The sequence below is a fragment of the Halichoerus grypus genome, chromosome 4 (genome assembly GCF_964656455.1).
Source record: "Halichoerus grypus chromosome 4, mHalGry1.hap1.1, whole genome shotgun sequence".
NCBI lineage: Eukaryota > Metazoa > Chordata > Mammalia > Carnivora > Phocidae > Halichoerus > Halichoerus grypus.
The window spans coordinates 182,506,689-182,527,557 of NC_135715.1; the positions used below are offsets into that span (position 1 = coordinate 182,506,689).

General features: G+C 41.4%; 1 protein-coding gene across 1 annotated transcript in view; it reads left to right on the forward strand.

Annotated features, from left to right (window-relative positions):
* The first annotated feature begins 1,586 nt into the window (after positions 1 to 1,586).
* The window catches only part of COL4A3 (collagen type IV alpha 3 chain), a 123,377-nt gene continuing 104,094 nt past the window's right edge, over positions 1,587 to 20,869 (forward strand). Inside the window, exon 1 of the mRNA XM_036073797.2 lies at positions 1,587 to 1,674. Within this exon, the coding sequence (XP_035929690.2) occupies positions 1,588 to 1,674 (87 nt within the window). The 5' untranslated portion in view covers position 1,587. The remainder of the gene's footprint in view (positions 1,675 to 20,869) is intronic.

Below are 20,869 nucleotides of genomic sequence, written 5' to 3' on the forward strand. Positions count from 1 at the left end.
GCAACAAAAAGTACAGTCTCTTTTCACTAACCTTTCCTGGAAGTTCAGCATTTCATGCAGTTATGAATATAGGCAACAAACTACAATCGTTTTGGCAGCTCTTGAGAGGGCACCTGTTGGTGTTTCCACGTCACATTTTAGTTTTGCTGTCACCACTAGTTTGGGATTACAGGTGTTTGACAGATCTGTTGTTAGCTGCAGGTATTTAGTGCAATAATAATGTCGCACATCTGTCACGATATCCTGACTTTAATACACTGATACCTGTATTCCAGTAAAACTGATTCTGATTTAATTCTGTGATTTTGTGTATTTAATGACATGATTCCGAAAAGGGGTCTAAATGTTTCCCCAGGGCCAACGTGGTCAGTGGCACAAGAAAGGGCAGGAGCCCTGCTCTGAAGATAGCGCCCTAACAAGCCAGGTCCTGCACCGCCACGAAGGGCACCCTCAGGAGGGAGACACCCTGGACAGAGTTGGCTTTTGGTTTCCTCTGCATTTCCGCAGATAAGATTTACCCTGAAAAGCCAGTTCAGCGCAGCAGAGAATAGGATGGGCTTTCTCTTTCCCCTCAGCTGCCTCTTGCTCTTGGCATTCCGGAGTGCCCAGACTGCCAGGCTGATAACTCGAGCCTCCAAATTCATCAAAACACAGCGCCCAGTTCAAGCCCGGGCACACAAGCCCGGGAGCCAGACAAGCTCTCCTCTGGTGACCCCGGGACCCCAACTCCCCAGCCCCGCCCGCCACCCCGCGCGCCCCACCCTCAGTTGCCACCCTTCCTCCACTGCCCACACCCCCCACCCCCACCCCAGACAGGTGCCCAGGGACAGCGATTGCCCAGACTGGGTGGTGGGCGCCTTACCTCGGGAGACACCCTCCGCGCCGGAAGCCGCCTGGTCGCAGCGCGCGCGGCACCGCACCTCCCGGCTCGGCCGCGTCCAAATCCACGCGCGCCTCGGCGGCCGGGTCTCGGCGCTCCCACCGCCCAGGGCGGCGGCTGCGAGTCCGCGGCGGGTTGAGAAGCGGAGAGCGGCGCGATGGCACCACCGCGGGAGCCGGCAGCAGGCTGGGCCGCTCGAGTGCGGACGCCCGGCGCGCCTCCCGCTTAATCTGGGCACCGCCGCTGGCCACTCCCCCCCGCCCCGCTCAGCCGCCTCCCCAGCGCACACCCCCAAATTCCCCACCTCCGACCCGCGCCCCCCGGCCCCGCCTCGGCCCCGGGACCTTGGGAGCATCCTCTCCTAACCCCTTACCCTGGATCCGCGCCCACCTGCCCCGCAGCGCACAGTTTTTTTTTTTTTCTCGCCCGCTGGGCACGATGCCCAGGTCGGAGGGACATTGCCTGGTGAGTTGAAGGGGAGGGGGGACGAGGGCGGGACCTAAGCCACTTCTTCCCTCCCTTGGAGCCACAGTCAAAAACAGTGGGGAGGGACGGACGGCGTGGCTGAGCCCTACAAAACCCGCCCCGGGCGGGCTGGCGAGGCGAGCTTCACAGCCAGGCTCCCCAACCCGCGTCGCGCAAGGGACGCGGTGGCCGCAGAGCCTGCGGGTCACTGGACACGCCGGGGCTCTGAGCGGGCGCCCACCATGAGCCCCGGGACGGCGCCCAGGCCGCCCGCGCTGCTACTGCCGCTCCTGCTGGTGCTCCTGGCGGCGGCGCCCACGACAGGCAAGGTGAGCGACGGGCGACACCCAGCCCCTCGGCCCGGGAACGCGCGGGCCCCACCCGCGGGGCTCAGGCCTTGAGCCCCCCGGTGCGTGCGTGACTTTGGGCTCCACGCCGGTGTCTGGGCGGGCGGCATGGGAATGCGTGCAGGCGGGCATGCCCGGGTAACAGGTGGAATGCGCTGGAGGAAGGCCGGTGGAAGAGGAGAGGAGCAAGCTTGTCTGGTTCCCTCTGAGTCAGGGATCCTGCGGAAAGGCCTCCAGAGGTAGATGATAGATGGACAGATGGATAGATGGATGGATGGATGGATGGATGGATAGATAAATGATAGATAGATAGATAGTAGGTAGATAGATGGTAGGTAGGTAGATAGATAGATAGATAGATAGATAGATAGATAGATAGATAGATAGAGACATAGGTCTGAGATAATGGTTAAGGATGAGAACACCAGCTACAGAGACATGCTATGTCATACTGGTGAATCAGAGCAGGCAGCCTAGCCTGGCATAAAGCATGGAGGGCTGGGACATTTCCTAGATGTCACCTCACACTGAACTCTGACCTCTCTGGGGCTCGATTTCCCCCTTGTCAAAACTCACACTCCAGTGTTCATCACTATTGTTGGGAAAAGCTAATGCCATCACTGAAAACTTATTAGCACCTTAGAAATAAAACTCATGTTAGGATGAATTAAGCAATCTGTCACTTTGATTTTGATTCATAATTTGAAAGATCCCAGATTCATTTAAATGCACTCCATATTTCTTATTCTTTGCAAAGATAAATTGGGTGTCCCCCAAACTATTATAACTCCTAGTTGACTTACTTGATTTGAACTTGTGAGAGTAAAATTTAACTTGTCAGATGAGTCTGTGATTTATACACTTAAAAAGTTAATTGGGGATTGGTGTAGCATAAGTTTCATTTCCAAAGATGAGCAGTTTTACAACTTCATGATTGAGACTATAATTGGAAGTCAACAGTCACACAAATATGTGTTATGACCATATGTAATCTAAGTACTTTTTCTTTTAAATTAAGACATGAAAGATGAAGCTAAAACCCTCTTTGAGCATCCTTATTCTTCTCCCCCTTCCCATCTAAACAAAGGTCATCCACTCACCACTTCATGTTTCTTTCTGGACATTTTCTATGCATTTAGGTACACACAAATAGACCCACAAACAACATATGGTTGTGTTGGTGTTTTTTTAACATAATCGATACCATGTTATATGCATCCTTTTGCAACCTATGGATCTGTCTGTGTTAGTATGTGAGATACATTCACCTCTTTTTCTTTTTGCCCTGTTGCATGATTTTCCACAGTATACGAATATGCCAAAGTCAATTGAACCATCTCCCTGTCAATTTACATTTAGGTTATTGAGTGTTTTACATTCTAAGGGATTTTGTAATCCATGTAATCTCTTCATGTAGCTGGTTCCAACAAAAATGCCCTTTGCATAGACTAGGAATGCCCAACTCAATACTTCTGGGCATGGTATATTAAACTCATCCAAGTCGGTGTAGATTATCTACCAACTTTAATCCAAGAGCAAGTAAATACAACAAGCAAAAAACCTAAAGAAAGTATATGTTGTGGGAAGGCCAGGGCAGAGGTCCTGAGCAGGGTTTGCACATCCTTCTAGACTCCAAAGAAGAGGAGAGGTAGGGGAAGTGTTGGGAAATGAGGGGTACATAAAGATCAGCCTGGAAAAGTGATGCTCTGTGATCATACAAACTCTAATTATGCCAATTTTTAATTATATTGTCATATTCCCTTATTACTTTTTACATGTAACTTTTTTTTTTTGTCTTGAGTTTGGCCAAATCTTGATGCCTTCTTGCTGATAATACAATTAACCCATTGTATTATTTTTATCATTGCTTGAAGCAAGTTCTTGTTAAAATTGATGAGAATGATCATTTCCATTGCACCTGCTGAATTATATAAAAATTGTCATTAGACACCATGAAATGTGTGTAGAGAAAAGGAATCATAAGTTAACCGGTCACTGGTCGAGAGGATGCCAGCATGCCTCCCTCCACAAGGTAACTCTGGTGCTGGACAGGGCACTTGACCTCTCTGAGCCTCAGGTTTCTCCTCTGTAAAATGAGGGAGTTGAAAGCCCTGGAGGGGCCAGCAGGTGAGATAATGAATGAGTCAGTCTGTGGGGTGGGGGACCGTCTTCAGGGCCAACCATTTGTTGGCATTCTAGAATTCAGGCTCAGCAATGCCAGAATCCCTGCTTTCTTCGGGAGAGAAGGGGGGTGGGGTGGGGAGTGGATGGATCCAATTTCTATTAGAAATCTCTCAAACTCTAGATGTTAGCAAATAAGTCAAAACTTTGCAAAACACACAGTGGTTTTTTGTGGGTTTTTTGTTTTTTGTTTTTTTGTAAAGTGCTGAACAAACACAGGGCCAAATAATGTACATGTGCAGGCTAAATTTAGCCTTTGGGCCATCGTATCTATCATCTTGGGGCTGAGCTCCTAAAGAACATATTTTGCTTTCAATTTCTGCAATTGTACTTTAGCGATTTCTCAAACCAGGGAGGTAGTAGTGGTGTTGACCCCACATTCTGAGTTCAGACAGGGTGGAACTGTACACCCACACAATTTGTTCTGAAGTCCCGTCAGTGAAATCCCTCTGTGGTTCCAGGCCTGGCTGCTCAGTGCATCCTCAGGTTTATCGCTATTCCCAGGCCCAGCTGGTCAACCTGAAACTGGGAGGCGCATTGCTTGTTGCCTCAGGCCATAGATCTGGGAGATGGGCTAGAGGGAGCTCCTTCTCTGATAGCTGCAGAAGGTGAAGTTCATGTCTGAAACACGGCTTCTACTTCCTCTTTTTGCCTTAAAATTCCAGACAGCAGAAATGCAGCAAGCAACTATCAGAAGCTGAGTAACAGCTACATTTTAGGGAGGATGCTTTCTCGACTGATTTCATTTTAAATTTTAAGAAAAAGTAAGTTGAACTGGGAAACATTCCAAACAAACAAAAAGTAACGTAACAGCAACATTAAGTTACATAAGAGTAACATCTCTCCCTTTAGGGAAAACAGTATATGAATGCAAAAAGTCATACACACATTCTTTGCCCCCTCTTTTGTGCATGGTTTTGTATTTACACACACTGTGTGTGTGTGCGTGTGTGTGTGTGTTAGTCACGGTGAAAAATAAATACTATTGTTTCGTGGTCCTTCAAATGCAATGAATGGTTTCACATTAATAGGTACCTTTTGGAGCTTGCTTGCATCAATCAATATAACGGTTTTGGATTTCATCCATGTTGATACATATAGATGTGATTCATGCACATACATATGGATGTAAATAAAGCACAGTTTATTTTTCCATCCCCCTAAACACAGGAAGTTTGTTTCCATGGTCTTGTTTGGGGAAGTTGGAATGTAACATCTTTGTATAGGTGCCATTGTGACAACTAGATTGTGAATTCCTACACAGGATTCAAAGAGGGCTATGAGAGAGAGCATATTTTAAATTGTATTAGGAATTGTGAAATGGACTCCAAAAGAGTTGCACCTGTTTCCCTACATCCTCAGCAAAATTTGGTGTGTTTAGATGTTCATGAGTACAAAATTGGATCCTGTTTTGACTAGTGAGTTTGTGGATCTTTTCATGTTTTAATTGGCAGTTTAGATTTACCTCCGGGTGAATTGCATGGACAACCCTTTGATCTCTTGTGGCCTTGCCCTTTTCGTTGCTAATAATTAGGAGTTATTTATGTATTTGGATGCCAAACTTTTGCCATTTAAGTGTGCAGCAAAGATTTCATTCCATTCTCTGGTTTATCTTTTCATTTAGTTACTGGTGCCTTAACATACAACGTTGTTTTTCACTAGACTCTCAAACCAATTCATGTTTTCTTGATATTTTGTGTTTTGTGTCTTGTTGAAGTAATCCTTTTCTTCCCTGAGAGTATAAAAATGTTCTCTGACCTTAAAAAAAAAAAAAAGAAAGTTTTACGATTTAACTCTTTTACATTTGGGACTCTTAATCCTGGAATTGTTTTTCTACTTAAGGGATATGATTTTATCTTTTTCCATATAGATGACAAATTGTTCCAACATTATTTATTAAACAATGCATTCTTTCCCTCAGTGTTTTGCACTGTTATATCTGCAAACATGTGTACCAATCACTCATTCATATATAGGTCTGTTTGTATTCATTTATGGGTCTGTTTATTTAGGGCTTTCACTTTTCACTATGTTTTAGAGTTTTCTGTTTCTTTAATTTTTCAGATATTTTCAGTACAATTGTAAATGGTTTTTTTTTTTTCAAAATTTAATAGCCTAACTATCAAAGATATAGCAAACTGGTTGAATTTTGTATTTTGACTTTACATAAGCAACTTTGAATCTTTCAAATGCATTTGAGGCTAAAAACCTTCCCCCAAATACTGCTTTAACTACACACACACATTTTAACAAGCACTATTTTAGCATAATTATGTTCAGCATCCTTTCTAATTGATTTCTTCACCCTATGGGTTATTTAGATACTTATTTCTTAATTTCCAAACATGGGGAGATTTTTCTAGTTAATCTTTTTTTTTTATGAAATTATGATAGAGATGATATTCTGGCTTCAAAGATAGATATATATATATATCTCAATTAGGTCAAGATTTTTTAATCATGTTATTAAAATTACCTGTGCCCATGTATTTCTTATGAATCCTACTCAGTGGATATTTAATCTGAGAGTACATTTTTCATCAAATCTTCAAAATTCTCAGATATCCCCTTTTTATACTTCTCCTTTCCAGCTATCTCTACTCCTGGCATTCTTAGGATGCATCCTGGACTTTCTCGTCTTCTCTTCCAATTCTCCTAACTTCTTATAACGGAGACCTTTCATATGCCATTTGGATCCTCTGGGCCCCACCTTGCTCGTGGGCTATGGCCACTGACTTACCCCAGCTGCCAGCTTGACCACAGATTTTGCACATGAAACAGTCTATGGTTTCTCTAGACTCCACTCATGGCTCCCTGTTGTCCTTTAGATGGAGGGTATTAACCCCTGTGGGGCACATCTTTAACCCGTGGGCGATGGGAGCCATTGCATAACTTCTCTTCTCCTCACAGAAGAACTTGGTTAGAAGTGCAGAGGTTCACCCAGCCTCACCATTAGACCAATCATCAGATGGACTTTAGACCCAGGGGTAGCATATCCAGCTTCTGTCCCAGGCGCTGCTTCTCCCATGTCTGTGAAGCTGCCTCACATCTTTCTTTCAATTTCTAATTCTCTCTTCTGCTGTTTGTAAGTTTCAGTAGATTGTTCAATCTATTGTAATTTTCAGTAATGAAAAAGAACTCTGGATGGAACCGTTCAACTGGGTTTATAACCCCAGATCCATTCATTACCAGCTTCTACATTTTTTGTCTCAATTTTTTTTATCTTAAAATGGAAGTAAGAGACAGAGCTCAGGATTTTATGAGGATTCAGTGATTTGATACACATAACACATACTTTACCATGCCTGTCACAGAGTAATCATTCAATAAATGTTAACTATAATTATTTTTATTCATTAAATTTTAATTTCAGTGACTACTCTAGGAGTCCTTTTTGGAGTCTAAGTCTGTCTGGGGTTGGGTTTTTTGTTTTGTTTTGTTTTGTTTTTTTGCCTTTTTTTGTAGATTTCCCCCTCCATCTTATGCTTTTAATCATTTTACACATACTCATTTTATACCCAATCCCCTTCTCATTGTTTTTCTATGATTTCTATGTGTCTTCTATTATCACCCATGGAGAGACCATGTGAATGAGAAGTTTAGGGAAATAAAAGCCTCCTCTGTCATCACTCAGCCTGCCCCACCCCCTCCATTTCACCTCATTGCTCACAGATCGGAGCTGTTCTGCCCTGGGAGGAAAAAAAAGAACAAAGTAGTTCTGTGGCTCCCAGGAGAATTTTTTCCCATTAGAATAGACTTACGTCGTAATGGTTTGGGAGGATGGAGGGCCCCAAACATGTTTCCTTTTGTCTTCTCAGGGCCACCCTCCTCCAGACCCTCCCACTGCCCATTTCCTCCAAACATTCTGACTTCCATTAGATGAGGTGGGGGTCAAGGCCAACAACAGCAAAGCCACCAGCTTTCTCTCTCAGCCTCCTCAACCTCTCTGAGGCAGGCCTTCCTCCTTGAGCATTTCTCTGGGCTTATAGTAACTAGTTTGCTTTCAGATATGATCCTTGGAAAAACTGAATTAAATGAAATCTGTCTTTGCATTTCCCTTATAAAATTTCCCTGTTATGGAGAGCACAGCCTTAACTGTCTAGTGTTAACTATGAGTAAGGATAACTTTGTCAAATATTACAATTGATGAAAACCCTCAAATTCAGTGTCCGATTCCAACAACAGAGCTGTCTGGCTTGCAAATGCCCTGTGGTCCTTCATCCGTGTGCATCTGACCATACGCATGCTGTGGCCTTCAGCCAAAAAGCGTCCATCCACCATGGAGTAAAAGATTTTCCAAGATCAGTGAAAGCACATGGTGCCCAGAGCATTTTTGTTCTACAAAGTATATATCTGGCCCCCGCCTAGACTTTTTAATCATAACAGACTTTCACTGTAAGTTATTTATTTCACCTCTGTTTTCAGTTTCAGAAAATAAGGAAACTGAGATCATATCAACTTCTTAACAGAATAGACATTTTCCCTCTCAGGCCTCCCACTGTGGCCTTGACCAGTTACATAATCCCTCTGAGATGTCTTCATCTCTAAAAATCAGATAAGAAAGCCTCTCACTCTGAGTTCTGTGTTTATCTCCCAAGGTATCATCGCTGGCTCTTGTCTTCTGAAAGCACCCATGTCAGTCTTTTCAGCCTTCCTGGGCTTCCTTGTGCATCTGCCAGCTAAGACCTCTGGCTTCAGATACATTTTCTAGCCAAGACTGAAGGAAAGTATATTGGTTCTATCATTTTTCCACCTTACATGGTTTTGTAAGTTCAGATAAATGAACATCGGTGTCCACATTATGCAATAGAAGAACGTGAGCCATACCGATGAGCCACATATGTAATTTTAAGTTTCTCAGTAGCCACATTAAAAAATAAAAAGAAACAGGTAAAATTAACTTGAATATATTTCACTTACACCAACACATCCATAACTTTATCATTTCAACATGTAATCACTAGTAAAAACACTAGTAGATATTTTACAATCTTTTTTTCATATTAAGTTTTCAAAATCTGGTATCTATTTTGCCTTTCTAGAACATCCTACTTCGGAGTATCTACACTTCAAGTGTCTACAGCCCCGTGGGGCTACCATCTTCGATAGCTCAGACCCATATACGTGGTGTCCAGATATGAGAGGGAGATGTTGTCCATAAGGTCATATCTCTGAATGGAACACGTTTTGTTTGCTGATTTGCCATAGGAAATAAGCACGTTGTCAAGATGACAAACTTCAGTTAAAGACAATAAATCAGCACGGATTGTGCCTAAGTATCTGTGCAACTTTTTCTCCAGAAAGTTAAGATGGTTGACCTTGGCTACAATGCTTAAAGTTGCACAAATTACTTTGTACAGTTTTATTTATATTGCTCCAGTATCAAAATATGAGTAAGTTGTGTACCTGAGGAGTCGAAAGAACATCACAAAGCAGTGACCATTTGGCAAAAGGAAAGGAGAAAAGGAGAAATATATTGGAAACCAACTTGCCTTCCTCTTAAACTATAAACTAAGTATCACTACAACTTAGCCAGGCAAGAGGTTTAGTGTTCCTTTAAGCAAGTTACTTCCAAAAGAATCTCTGCTTTTCTTAAAGTGATAGTTATATATAACTATAGTACATATTTATTGCAGATAAACTACTCGCCAGGACCCACAGCTCTTATCATCTAGCTACAATTATTTTATTATTATTATTAAAAGCAGGAAGGAGATAATAGGACAGAGACATAGGCATGTGGGCTAGGTACTGGAGATTCACTGATGAACAGTCTGCATCCCTGGCCATGGTGGAGTTGGGTGTCCAGGGGAATAGGGGAGAGAGACAGCAGCTCAGTAAACAAACGTATAACCGTAGATTGGGGTACCTGCTAGGAGAGAATAATGTGGTGATGGAGAAGGAGAGCATTTACCTTAGCTAGAGGTCCTTGGGGAAAACCTTTCTGACGAAATGACTCACAGCGTTATATGGAGACTGGGAAATGTAGGAAGCACTGAGGAATGTGATTCAGGCCAAGGCCTCTCAAGAGTGAAGAGAGGTGAGATGCTTCTGATGTTATGGCTCCTGGGTTGTCAAAGAATAAAACCAAGACCAACAGAAGTTTTAGAAAAAGAAAAAGAAAATGCTGAGTTTATTTACTCACCATGAGGGAATACATATACTGGGTATTTTACTAGAGGTGGGGCAGGGGATGGGAAGCAGGGAGGCAGGGTGCTCCAGAGGGGGACAGGCTCATGGTGGTTGTGCTAATTAAGCAGGGGAATTGCTCCCTGGGTAAGCTGAAATAAATCCACAGGATAGCATGTGGGTGATCATCCTATAATTTTAATGTTTGCACTTAACAAATTAATATTTTAACAAAAAAGAGACAATATAGTATATTTATGCTATTCACAAGACAGTTGTTGCATTAATAATGGATGAGTAATGAATTCACACTATAACTTGGTAACGGGCCCACATGTAAAGAGATGTGATGAAAATGTTCTTCTTTCCTTCTTGTTGATGTGTCTCTGTCATCCTCGCTTCAACCTCACTGGGACGGGTTTGAATTTGCCAAATGTGGCTGTGAGGCCCAGGGCCAGAAGCTAAAGCTGGGCCAAAGAGCCCTTGTCCTAGCTGACAGGTCCCGGGCCAGAGAGCGTTCCAAGCCAGGGAAGAATGAAACCCAGCGAAGGCTCTCCCAGAGGAGGTGAAGAGCTCCTCACTCATAGGACCCACAGCACCAGCTTCCTCTCCTGGTGGGTGCTAGTTAGGAAGGCAGAATGTCATGTTGAGCCCTTCCCCAAGCCCACCCCAACTAAAATCTGCATACTGATCAGTTCCCCAGGAGATTCCATTCCTGGGTACATTATCATCTGAGAACTGTGCCAGCCTTGGTAAGGACTCTAAAGGGTCCCTCAAGGTGCAGGGGGATGGCACTGGGGCATTTCAAAAGAACTGTCACATGATCTCTATTTTAAAGACTTGTATGACTGACACACAGAGAAGGTTGACTGTTCTCCTTGGGAAACGAGCCTAGGTAAAGGAGAGGTGACAGAGCAGGAAGCAAATCTTGGTGGTGCTTTTTTTTTTTTTTTTTTTGGATTCTGTTGGCTTTGCAGTCAGAGAGGAATGGAGGAGAAAAGTCTAGATCAACGCAGCAGTTGCTCGATGTGTCCCTGTTAATTGATTCAGTGCAATTAACTTGATAATGATTCATGCAATGAGAGAGGGTTAAAAATCCAGTCGGGTGCCCTGTACATACAATGTCAGGCTACCAAACAAATACTTCCACACATCATTGTAGGTAGTATATATGTGTATGTGTGTATGCACATATAAATACACATTTAAGGAGTATTTGGTAATCTCATATTTTGGTATTACTGCAATAAGATAACTGTTTTTTTTAAAAAGTGTAATCCTCAGAGCTATTTAAAATGTAATTGTATAAAGATCTTTTATTTTTCTGACAGTAGTTTTGGGGTAAGTTAGGAATTTTCCATTTTTAATCTTTAAGATTGATGTTTGTTAATTAGATCATATTTCCAACTTCGTTTCTTAGAGAAGTGATCCCAATGTTTAAAAAGGAGTTCAAGTGTATTTAGAAACCTTGGGAGATTTGTCATTAGGTAGACAAAACAGTCAGGTCACTGGATTTTTTTCCCACCAGGATATTTTGTTGTTACATGAATTTCTCAAGGAAAAAGTTCTACAAGTGGAAAGTTGAGAAATCTGCAATATTTTCCCTTGAATCAAATGTCAAAGTATGTCTGGAGAGACCCGAAACAACAAGGTTAATATTCATTTTCCTTGTTTAACTAGATGATAGGATGATTTTATTCTGTTTATTTGTGTATGATATCGGCAAAGCTGAAGCATTCACATGCTGGCTTTAAAAAAAGGTTTCCTGTGTTGTACAAAATCTGGAAAACATTTAAAAGTACCAAAAGAAATTTAAAAATAGAAATGATCCATAATCATATTACCCATAGAAGATTACTGTTCTCTATTCCCTACCAGATTATTATTTTTTTTATTCTACTTTTTTCATGTAACAGTGGACTGTGAAAATTTTCTGAGTTATTAATTATTACAAATATCATCTCTAAATGTCTACAGAGCACTTCATTGTAGATTGGTACCATAACTTATTTAGGTAATACCCTTCTGTTGAATTTTTGGGGTCTTTCCAATTGTTTAGAAATAAAGCTACAATGGAACTCCTTGAAGACTAACACTTACTAAACTCATATTTTAAATAATTGTGTATGTAGATGCTTTCTTATCAGATGTCTGGTTTTGTGCATTTCTGAATAAGATGGCAAGGTAGTATCATTCCTGATTAACAGGTAAGAGTCTGAAACAAGAGAACCCATCAAATTCGTGGAGGAAGTAGGTTTAGAATTAGGAGTTCTGGTTATTTGGGTTTTTTAGTAGGACTCTGTCTTACCAAAACTTCCCAGATGATTAAAAAGGAGTACCAGATATCACTTTATTCATTATTTAAATAACTATGCACTATTTGAAATAAGATTGGTTTTTAAAAGGCTTTGGTTATTCAGAAAGAATGATTTCTGAAACTTTTATCCCGTTACAATCAAAACATCAATGCAATACTTTTATTTACTGAAGTGTTATTTGTCTCTGCAATCTAGAAAGAGTTTATCCTATTTCCATGTTGCTTCCCCTACTGATGCCCTGGAAGACAAGTGTTCTATCTTATGCCTCTTTTTGGTTTCAGCTCTTGGCATGACAGCTCTTGGCATGACTATTAGTAGTCCTCAATGAAGGTTTATGGAATTGGACCAACATTTTATTTTAAACAGTAAAACTAAAAAGGCAATAAAGAATTAGTAGATTCTTGAGTCCTTTGGCACAAGAATAAAAACAAAACATTATTCTTCAGGTGAAATGTTGAATGCATCACCCATTAATTCAGCTAGATGCTGGGAACAAAGGTAGATAAAGCCAACATGGTCCCTCCCGCCCTCACAGAGAATACCCCCAAATGAGGGCTTTAGATAAGTACACAGACAATAACAATAAAATCAGATATGCTATAACAGGCCAAATACAGAAAAGCAAAATTTGACTGGAGTTGAAAAGGAAGAATAAAGATCGGTTAAATGTCCAGAACAGTGGACATGTGGGCTTTATTATGTAACGGCAATAAATCGTGTAACGACAATGGAGCCAGAAAGGTCTCAGTGGCTTGAAAACGCAGCTCATCTTCAAAGTAAAGCACTTAAAACTGTTGTAATGAGTGCAGAAAGCAGCATGTAGAGTTACTAGCTGTCCTCCTACCTGCTTCCAGCCTCCACCCCCACCGGAGCCCTCGTTAGCATTCAGTTAGCAGAGCCCCAGAGTTTACACACATGGGCGGGATTCTCTTTATTTCGCCATGTTAGGCAAAAGCAATCCTGCAATCCCTTCCAAAAAGTGAAAAAAAGAAAAAAACTAAGAACAGTACGGTATCTGAAATCTCATGAGATAAGAATCCTACGGGTTGGAAGCCACACGACATGCCCATGCAAGCGCCAACACTCTCTAATGCCCACATCCTCTGGAGAGGACCACCAAGAGGTGGATTGATCTAGCACTGCATGTGCCCGTGGCTGTGCCCATGGAACCTTCAGAGCTTCTACTCACTGTGACCTGCTCAGGCCTTTCAGAGCTAGAGCATTCAGAGCACACGTGACTCGAAGGAGCAGCAACCCCAGACCCTAGGAGACCAGTCATGGAGACAAGGATATCTGAGACATGCCACCATCCAAGAGTCACTGTTGGGACAGTTGGGGCAAGTCCCTTGAATTCCAAGGCTCTCCATTGCCTCAATCATGAAATGTGGCAGATAAAACCCATCCCTTCTATCTCCAGAAATCATTTAACTAAACACATTTTGCATTCTACAAATGCCAAGTAGTATTGAGACAGGAATGAATTTCAATATCAGAAAAGCAATAGTCCAAAGTTTCTTACACTCATTTAATTCTCCTGTTACTTTGTGACTCAGTATCAACTTCCTGGAATGTATTAAGGAGTTTCTTATTTTCAAAAATATTCAGTGCATTCTTTGCTGCTGGTATTTTCTAATAACGTTATTTGGAAACATCAGCAGAAATGGCATCCTCCCTGAGCACTGTCCCCATTAAAAAATGAACAGTGTGTTTACCTTACACCACCCCATGTAAATACTAATGCTAAAACTCATCTGGTGATTTCATCACTTTCATGGTGACTTTCCAAACACCTCGCCTAAAATACCTGTTAATTACAGAGATAATGCTGGGGAACATTTGATAGTCATAATTTGGTCCTTTCTTATCTTTCAAATATAGGTTTTTTGGCATGAATTTAGAAGAGATGCAACCAGCTTTGGCACACAGCCTCCTTCAGATCCCATTAATGTGTAATGGGCAGCAACAGTGTAAATTCACTTGGTGCACATTCACTGAACATCTTAAGTACAGTGCACTATGGTAAGGAAACTCTTGGAATATCCTCTAAACAGGATGGCTCCTTGGGAAGGTTGATAATGAGGCTGCTGGAACTAATTATCAGACTAAGTGAAAATATTTTTTCTATGTTGATCTTTTTTTCCTAACAATAAAAGTAATCTATGCCCATTTGTGAACATTCAAGATACATAGATAAGTATATTTTTAAAAAGCTCTCCTAGTCAAAGAACCCAGGAGTAGCCAGTGTTAATCTTTTGTTATATTTGTATAAAAATGAGATTGTATCGTATAAGGTATTTTGTATCCTGCTTTTTTGACATTATATTATTGTTTTTCACATCATTAAACATCTTCTAAAAATGATTCCATACTATTCCATCATGTTTATATACCATGATTAGGTTTATGTAACCTAAATTTTTGATATTATAAACAAAGCTATGATGAATTCTTGCCCATGTACCTTTTTGTAATAGACTTTTATAGTAAAATTATTAATTAGATCAACTGGTATAATTTTTTTCTTTTTTTATACCACAAATTCTACTTGTCAAATGATAGACATAGTTTTAATACTGGTAAGTAGAAAGAAAAAAATCAGTCCAAATCCTATCATGTAAATATAACTAGAGATAATATTTTGATATATACTCTATTGTCTTTTTTTACTTAATCCAAAATATGATTTGGTGTATGACCTGAGCCAAGGATCTAAATTTTTAAAATTTCCCAAACTAGTCAATTTTCCCAACATTAGTTTTATAATAATTTACCTGTTCCCCCATTGACTTCTTGTGATCTCAGCTCTGCTCAAAAATGAACCAAAAGAATATCTTGAATAGAGCCAGGATTTTCTTAGAACACAGAGCTGATGATGAGATGCATGGCTAATGGCCACAAATAAAATATGGGGTTTACCAGTTATTTTCTTTGTTATAGACCCAGAGTCAGTGTAGCATTAGATAGATTTAAAGACTCTTGCCTCAATCAGTTTACCATTTCTCAGTGCCCCTTCATCCCTCACTCTTAGCTCTGCATCTGGAAGGGGGTAGGCTTGTTACGGAACCGGAACCTGGACTGGATCACCCGACGGAAGAACCAAGCGGCACCCGGAGATCTTGGAGAATAGGAGGTTTATTTAAGGCCGGCGGGGTCAGAGGAGAGTTGTCTCCAAAGATCTGAGCCCCAAGCACAAACAAAGGGGGCAATTTATACACTTCTGCTTCTGCCTACTGGGCACTTTTGGCGCGTGTGTGAAGCGGGGCAGGGAGAAGAACCCGGAAGAGCCCCGGGGCAAGGACTGGGACTCTCTCACTGGCTCAGTTGGCCATCTTAGGACACAGATTTTCCTTCTCAGGCTCAAAGACCCCCACTAGTCATCACCATAGGACATCCCATTGGTTTTAGATCATTCCAGTCATTTGGAGAAAATGGACCATTTCCAATCAATATGCCTAAGAGCAATATTTTTTTCTCTCACAACGCCATTCCATCTACCCCATCTCCTCTTGCTTCTCTCACCCATTTTTACGACTTCCCAGCAGGTGACATTTGGGCCTAGAATCTCTTAGACTTTTTTCTAGGTTTTTGAAGGCCAATCTGGCCTAAACCATGCATCGAAATCAAATTGATTTCCTTATGACAAGCTGAGCAGTAACTCAATCATACAATCTCAGGAGATTGTATAATGGCTACATTGTAACCTCAGAAGCAAATATGGTTGCAGAAAAAAATTGCAATAAAGGAAAACCTTAAGACCCATAAAGGGGGTAAAGGAAAACTGTTGGAAATTTTGACCTATTGCAACAAATACCACCTGGACCCCTCTTGAACCTCATCACATATACTACTCAGGAACCTTTTATTTAAGGTTGGCATGAATGCAACGCATTTAACATTTTCTGATGTAAAAACAGAAGACTAATACCAATTACTCTTAACATCCACCCACTAACATACTGTAAATGATTTACTTGGGAATCTATTTCCATACAGTTCACCTTCAGAAAGTAGCAGTCAGAAAAGTTTCACAAAAGCCAGACTTGTTTCACATGTGAAACTGCTGTGCTTTTTCATTTGGATAAATCACTGACTTGGGCTAAATAGAGTGGGCTCTTTGTTGTTGTTATTATAAGCTTTTCTTGGCCTAGAATTTTCCTGTTTATTCACTATGAAGAAGAGCAGTGCTTTGTGTTTCTAATATTGGAGTGGTAGTTCCTAATTCTACAGGCACGTTGAAGGTGATGGTGTTCATCAGAACCACCACAATGAGCCACGGCCAAGAGGTGATCTCCAGTGGTCTGTATCGGGGGCCTTCTGGAGAAGTACAACTGAACAGAGTTACGCATTAGAATAAAATCAAGGGATTCTTAATTCCAATCATATTTTCTCCCTGAATTCTTAAATCCATCATTTCTCACCATTTTTACTAGGAGAACCTTTTCCCTGGGCAAAACATTTTCACAAACTTATTTGAGAAGATAGAAAGTCAGTCCTTACATAACTCACTTCACCAAGAATTAGCTGCGTGTCCCTGGCGAACTTTGTTGAGCTTTGTTTTTCTTATTTGTAAAAAGGGGATAAAAATATGCGTGTATCGGTTCATATATATCATAATGATTAAATACGATAATGTCTATAAAAGCTTAGCGCCGTGCCTGGCATGTTAGGAACTCAGTTAAGTGTTGCTGGTAGTGAGTGGTGATATTTGGCAGTATTTGACCAAACCATCATCTGGGTTTTTACCTACTAGAACCCAGCAGTCAAAAGTCTTTCAGTTTACTTTCCAGTCTCTTGTGAAACACCTGGGAGATCAGGTGGGATATTCATTTTTAAAAACGGGATTCTGATGGTATCACAAAATATTTGTTTTAATTTTTTATTTCAGTTTACCAGCAGGAATAAACATAAATTAAATTAGAATTGTTCCTCATGGCATTGTACTCACTGACATTGGATTTTTGAAAGATCTGACTTTTGAACATACGTGAAGTCATTTCTATGTAAATAGATTCTCAAGGGTTCTGCATTTCCAAAGGAAGTACAGTGGTTCTGTTTGCTTGCTTGCTTTGCCATTTTTAAAAAGATTTGGAAGTACATATATAAACAGCTTGAATTGTTCTGCTTAAAATAAGCATTTGGGGCCAGAGAGTCCGGGATAATAGTGACCAGCATAAAAACAGGGTGAATCTGGGGGATTTCTGGAGAAACTGATGATCCAGGAACATCTGAATGTTCCAAGCAGAGACCAGAGCAAAGAAGTGTGTGGGAATAAGGGCAACACAAATCAGAAGGCTCGTTGGAATTCATTTGACTTCAGACTTTAGGTCAGGCCAGGTAGAAGATTGACTCAAACTTAGTGGTTATCAGACTTGGCCAGAAGGACCTAAACAGAGAGGAGACAGTGTGCCCAAGGTCAATAGGCAGGGCAGGCGGATGGAAACCAGGTGACCCCAGAAAACAAAGTGCAGTGGACATCTGCTCTTTTTTCCTGACCTCTCCCCTGTCCCTCTCTGGTGGTAGCATGTTGATTTTACTTTAGGGGACTATCATCCCTTCATTGCCAAGGGCGTGGGCACATGACCTAAGCTGAGCCAGTAAGTGCCCTCCCCCAGGAATTTGGATCTTCAACCGAAAATGCAAGGAGCTTATTTATCCTGACAGCAGTGCTCTGAAAAACTTTCTGTTAGTTTTTGTACCTTGATCCTCACAACAGCCCTGAGGCTGGTCTTTTCTGAGGCCTGTTTGTTTAACTTTTCTTCAACTTCTGTGTGCTGCCCCATGTCATTCCAACAAATTCCTCTTTTATCATTGAATTAGCCTAAATAATTTCTGTTGCTTGCCACCAAAGAACCCTGGCAAGGATCCAGGAATCCAGACACCAGTCTGGCCAGCAGAACTGGTGGGTCAGCAACCTTCTCCCCTAGCCAAGAAGTCTCTTATATTAACATGTGAGGAGAGAGTTCCCCTCAGGAGCAACAAATTCAGGCCAGCAAGTGCACATGGGTGAACTCTTGCTAGAAAACTGGTCTGGCAGTTACCCAAGATGGACTAGGGGAATGTGAGAACTGAGTTAATGGTTAATCATTGCTTATCACCAAATTATGAGGCACTGTCCATTTTGAATGCCTCTAGTAGGAGCGCCAGCCCAGGTAAAAATCAAGATTGGCTCAATCAATGTATAGAAGAAATGATAGCTATTGAACTATTATCTCTTCCCAGAAGATGTAACTTGGACTAGCTACTTGACTTAGACCTTTGCTGAGGTAAGCTCGCTCTCCAGCTTAGTTGCAGCCCTCTGCCTTGCTCATCCAGGCCTCTCGAGAAGTTATGGCCCTTGCCTTTTGTACCAAGAAGGATCTTGTCAAAATTTTTGCTGCACTCTATCTTTTGGTATTCATTTCTAAGTCTACTGTCATGAAATATGTCTTTTCACTTTGTGCCTTTTCTTCACCAGCAATATTTGTGGGTTTTTTAGCTGTTTTCAATAATTCAACTTGAACACATTTCAAGTTCGTAGACAGAACCATACAAACCAAATAAAGCATTTTAAGTACATACAAAAATCTAATCCTGTTTTCTTCGTTATGCACATTTTGGAAAAATTCTCTGTAAACTGGTGTACGCATTCTTGACCCTTACTCTGCATAGCTGCCTCACTGAACTTTTGACAGCAGGTTGAATTTGTTTTTTAGAAGTGGATTTGGTCAACCAAATTGTAAAAAATCAAGAGCTTCTGGCCAAGTGCAAGGTTCAGTTGATTACTGATTAAATGAAGAATGGGTAGCTTGAGGCGGTTTGCCACAGGGCTCTCAGTGATCACCCCAGGTAGGTAGTACGTGGTGCTGTTAGTCAGTATACAAAGATCACATAAAATCTCCATATGGACTGGTTGACTTCTAGCTGTCCGAGGGAAAGACCAGTCCTACAAGTTGTCTTTGCTCTTGTATATCTGGCAAATCAGTAGTCACTACTGGAGGAGCGATATAAATGTAAGTTTAAGATACTGTGTTCATCTTCAAATATAAAAGGAATAGATTTCATTTCATGTGTCATATGGTGCGCCGGTTCCCCTCTTTTATACATATTTGGCCCTGTTGAGACCAGAGGGGTGAGGCCCTAGTTCATGGATAATTATGATCCCCACAGAAAAGGGTGAATAATCTGTCAGTTGACAGGAAAGAAGTAAAAGGAGAAGTGAAATTCAGAAGGAAAGCCTTAGACCAGTTCTCAAACTTCAGTCTGTGTATTAGTCCTGTGTGGAGCTTATTCTAGAGTGCAGATTTCCTGACAAAATCCTCATGGTGTGGCCTGGGAATCTTCACTTGTCACATCTCAGATGATTCTGGTACAAGGGGTCCTTCAAGCTCTCTTGTAGAAACACTGCCTCATGCTGATGGGAGAGAGGAATGCCTGCCTCTCTCTAGACCTCCTCCTCCGGCCACTGAAAAAGTTCCCACAGTTAAACAAAGTCGAACAAGTCAGCCTCTCCTACGGAGGGTCTGCTCTACATTGGGCAGGGAGGACTCTAGCAAAATAGGAGAGTGGACCGTACACTGTAAATCACTGTGGCTGGCTGTGTGTTACTTACTCCTTTGGTGAAGATTTTTGGGGGAGGGAGAAGGGACTATTCGATATGATTTTTGCTCTATGTTCAGGGCTCCACTGTATGTCCATCATACCGCTGTTAGAATTGACCGAGATCAGGGATATTACACAGGAATAAGTCAAACAATGTTGGCTCTTTTGATAGTGAGGTTGGTTGACGATGACTGTCCGGCGGTGATAACTATGATGACAACATGGTCTCTGCTGTCCTACTAAGAATTAAGGGCAGAATGTGGTATCGACCCCTCTCCCCCAAGCCAGTTATTTATGTTGGTATCAATGCTTCTAGTCTCTTCACTAGCACAGGTGGGAGCTCACAGTGAGAGACCTTCCAAGGCGAATTTGACTTTGATTGACCCCAAAACGAAGCTACAAAGTCAAGCCACTTCTTCCTGCAAGGAGATTCTTCCTCTCTACCAATGTAGGATGATCCCGAGTTGGGTTTTATAAGGGAGCAAGCAGGCTCCCCTACTTGTAGATTTTAATATGATTGGTATGTCATGGGAGGAGTGTAAACCATACGTTTTTGAGAGGTATTCTATAAGATGAAATGTCCTTGTTTCAGGACACAGGAGAAGAATAGGAGAGGTTCTCTTCCTAATTCTTTTTCATAAGTCAGCTTTCAGAATCATATTAATAATTATCTTATAGATTCACTTTGCCACATGTTTATGTTAATTATTTGGTTGTGTGTTGGACAATGAAATATATATGCATCTATGTAACACACTGTGTAGCAATTAGACTTTGTTGTGTGAAGGTTGAAGAAAAATACAATTAATTTAGTTGGAAAAAAAACTAGTGTTTGGTCATCAGTGTAATTTACTATATAAAACAGATGCATTTTAGAAAAGGCTCCAGGAAACATATATTCAAAAATCCAACTGTATTGTTAAGTTAACCTTTATCTTCAAAGAGGTTTTGAACACATCAAGAAATAAGCA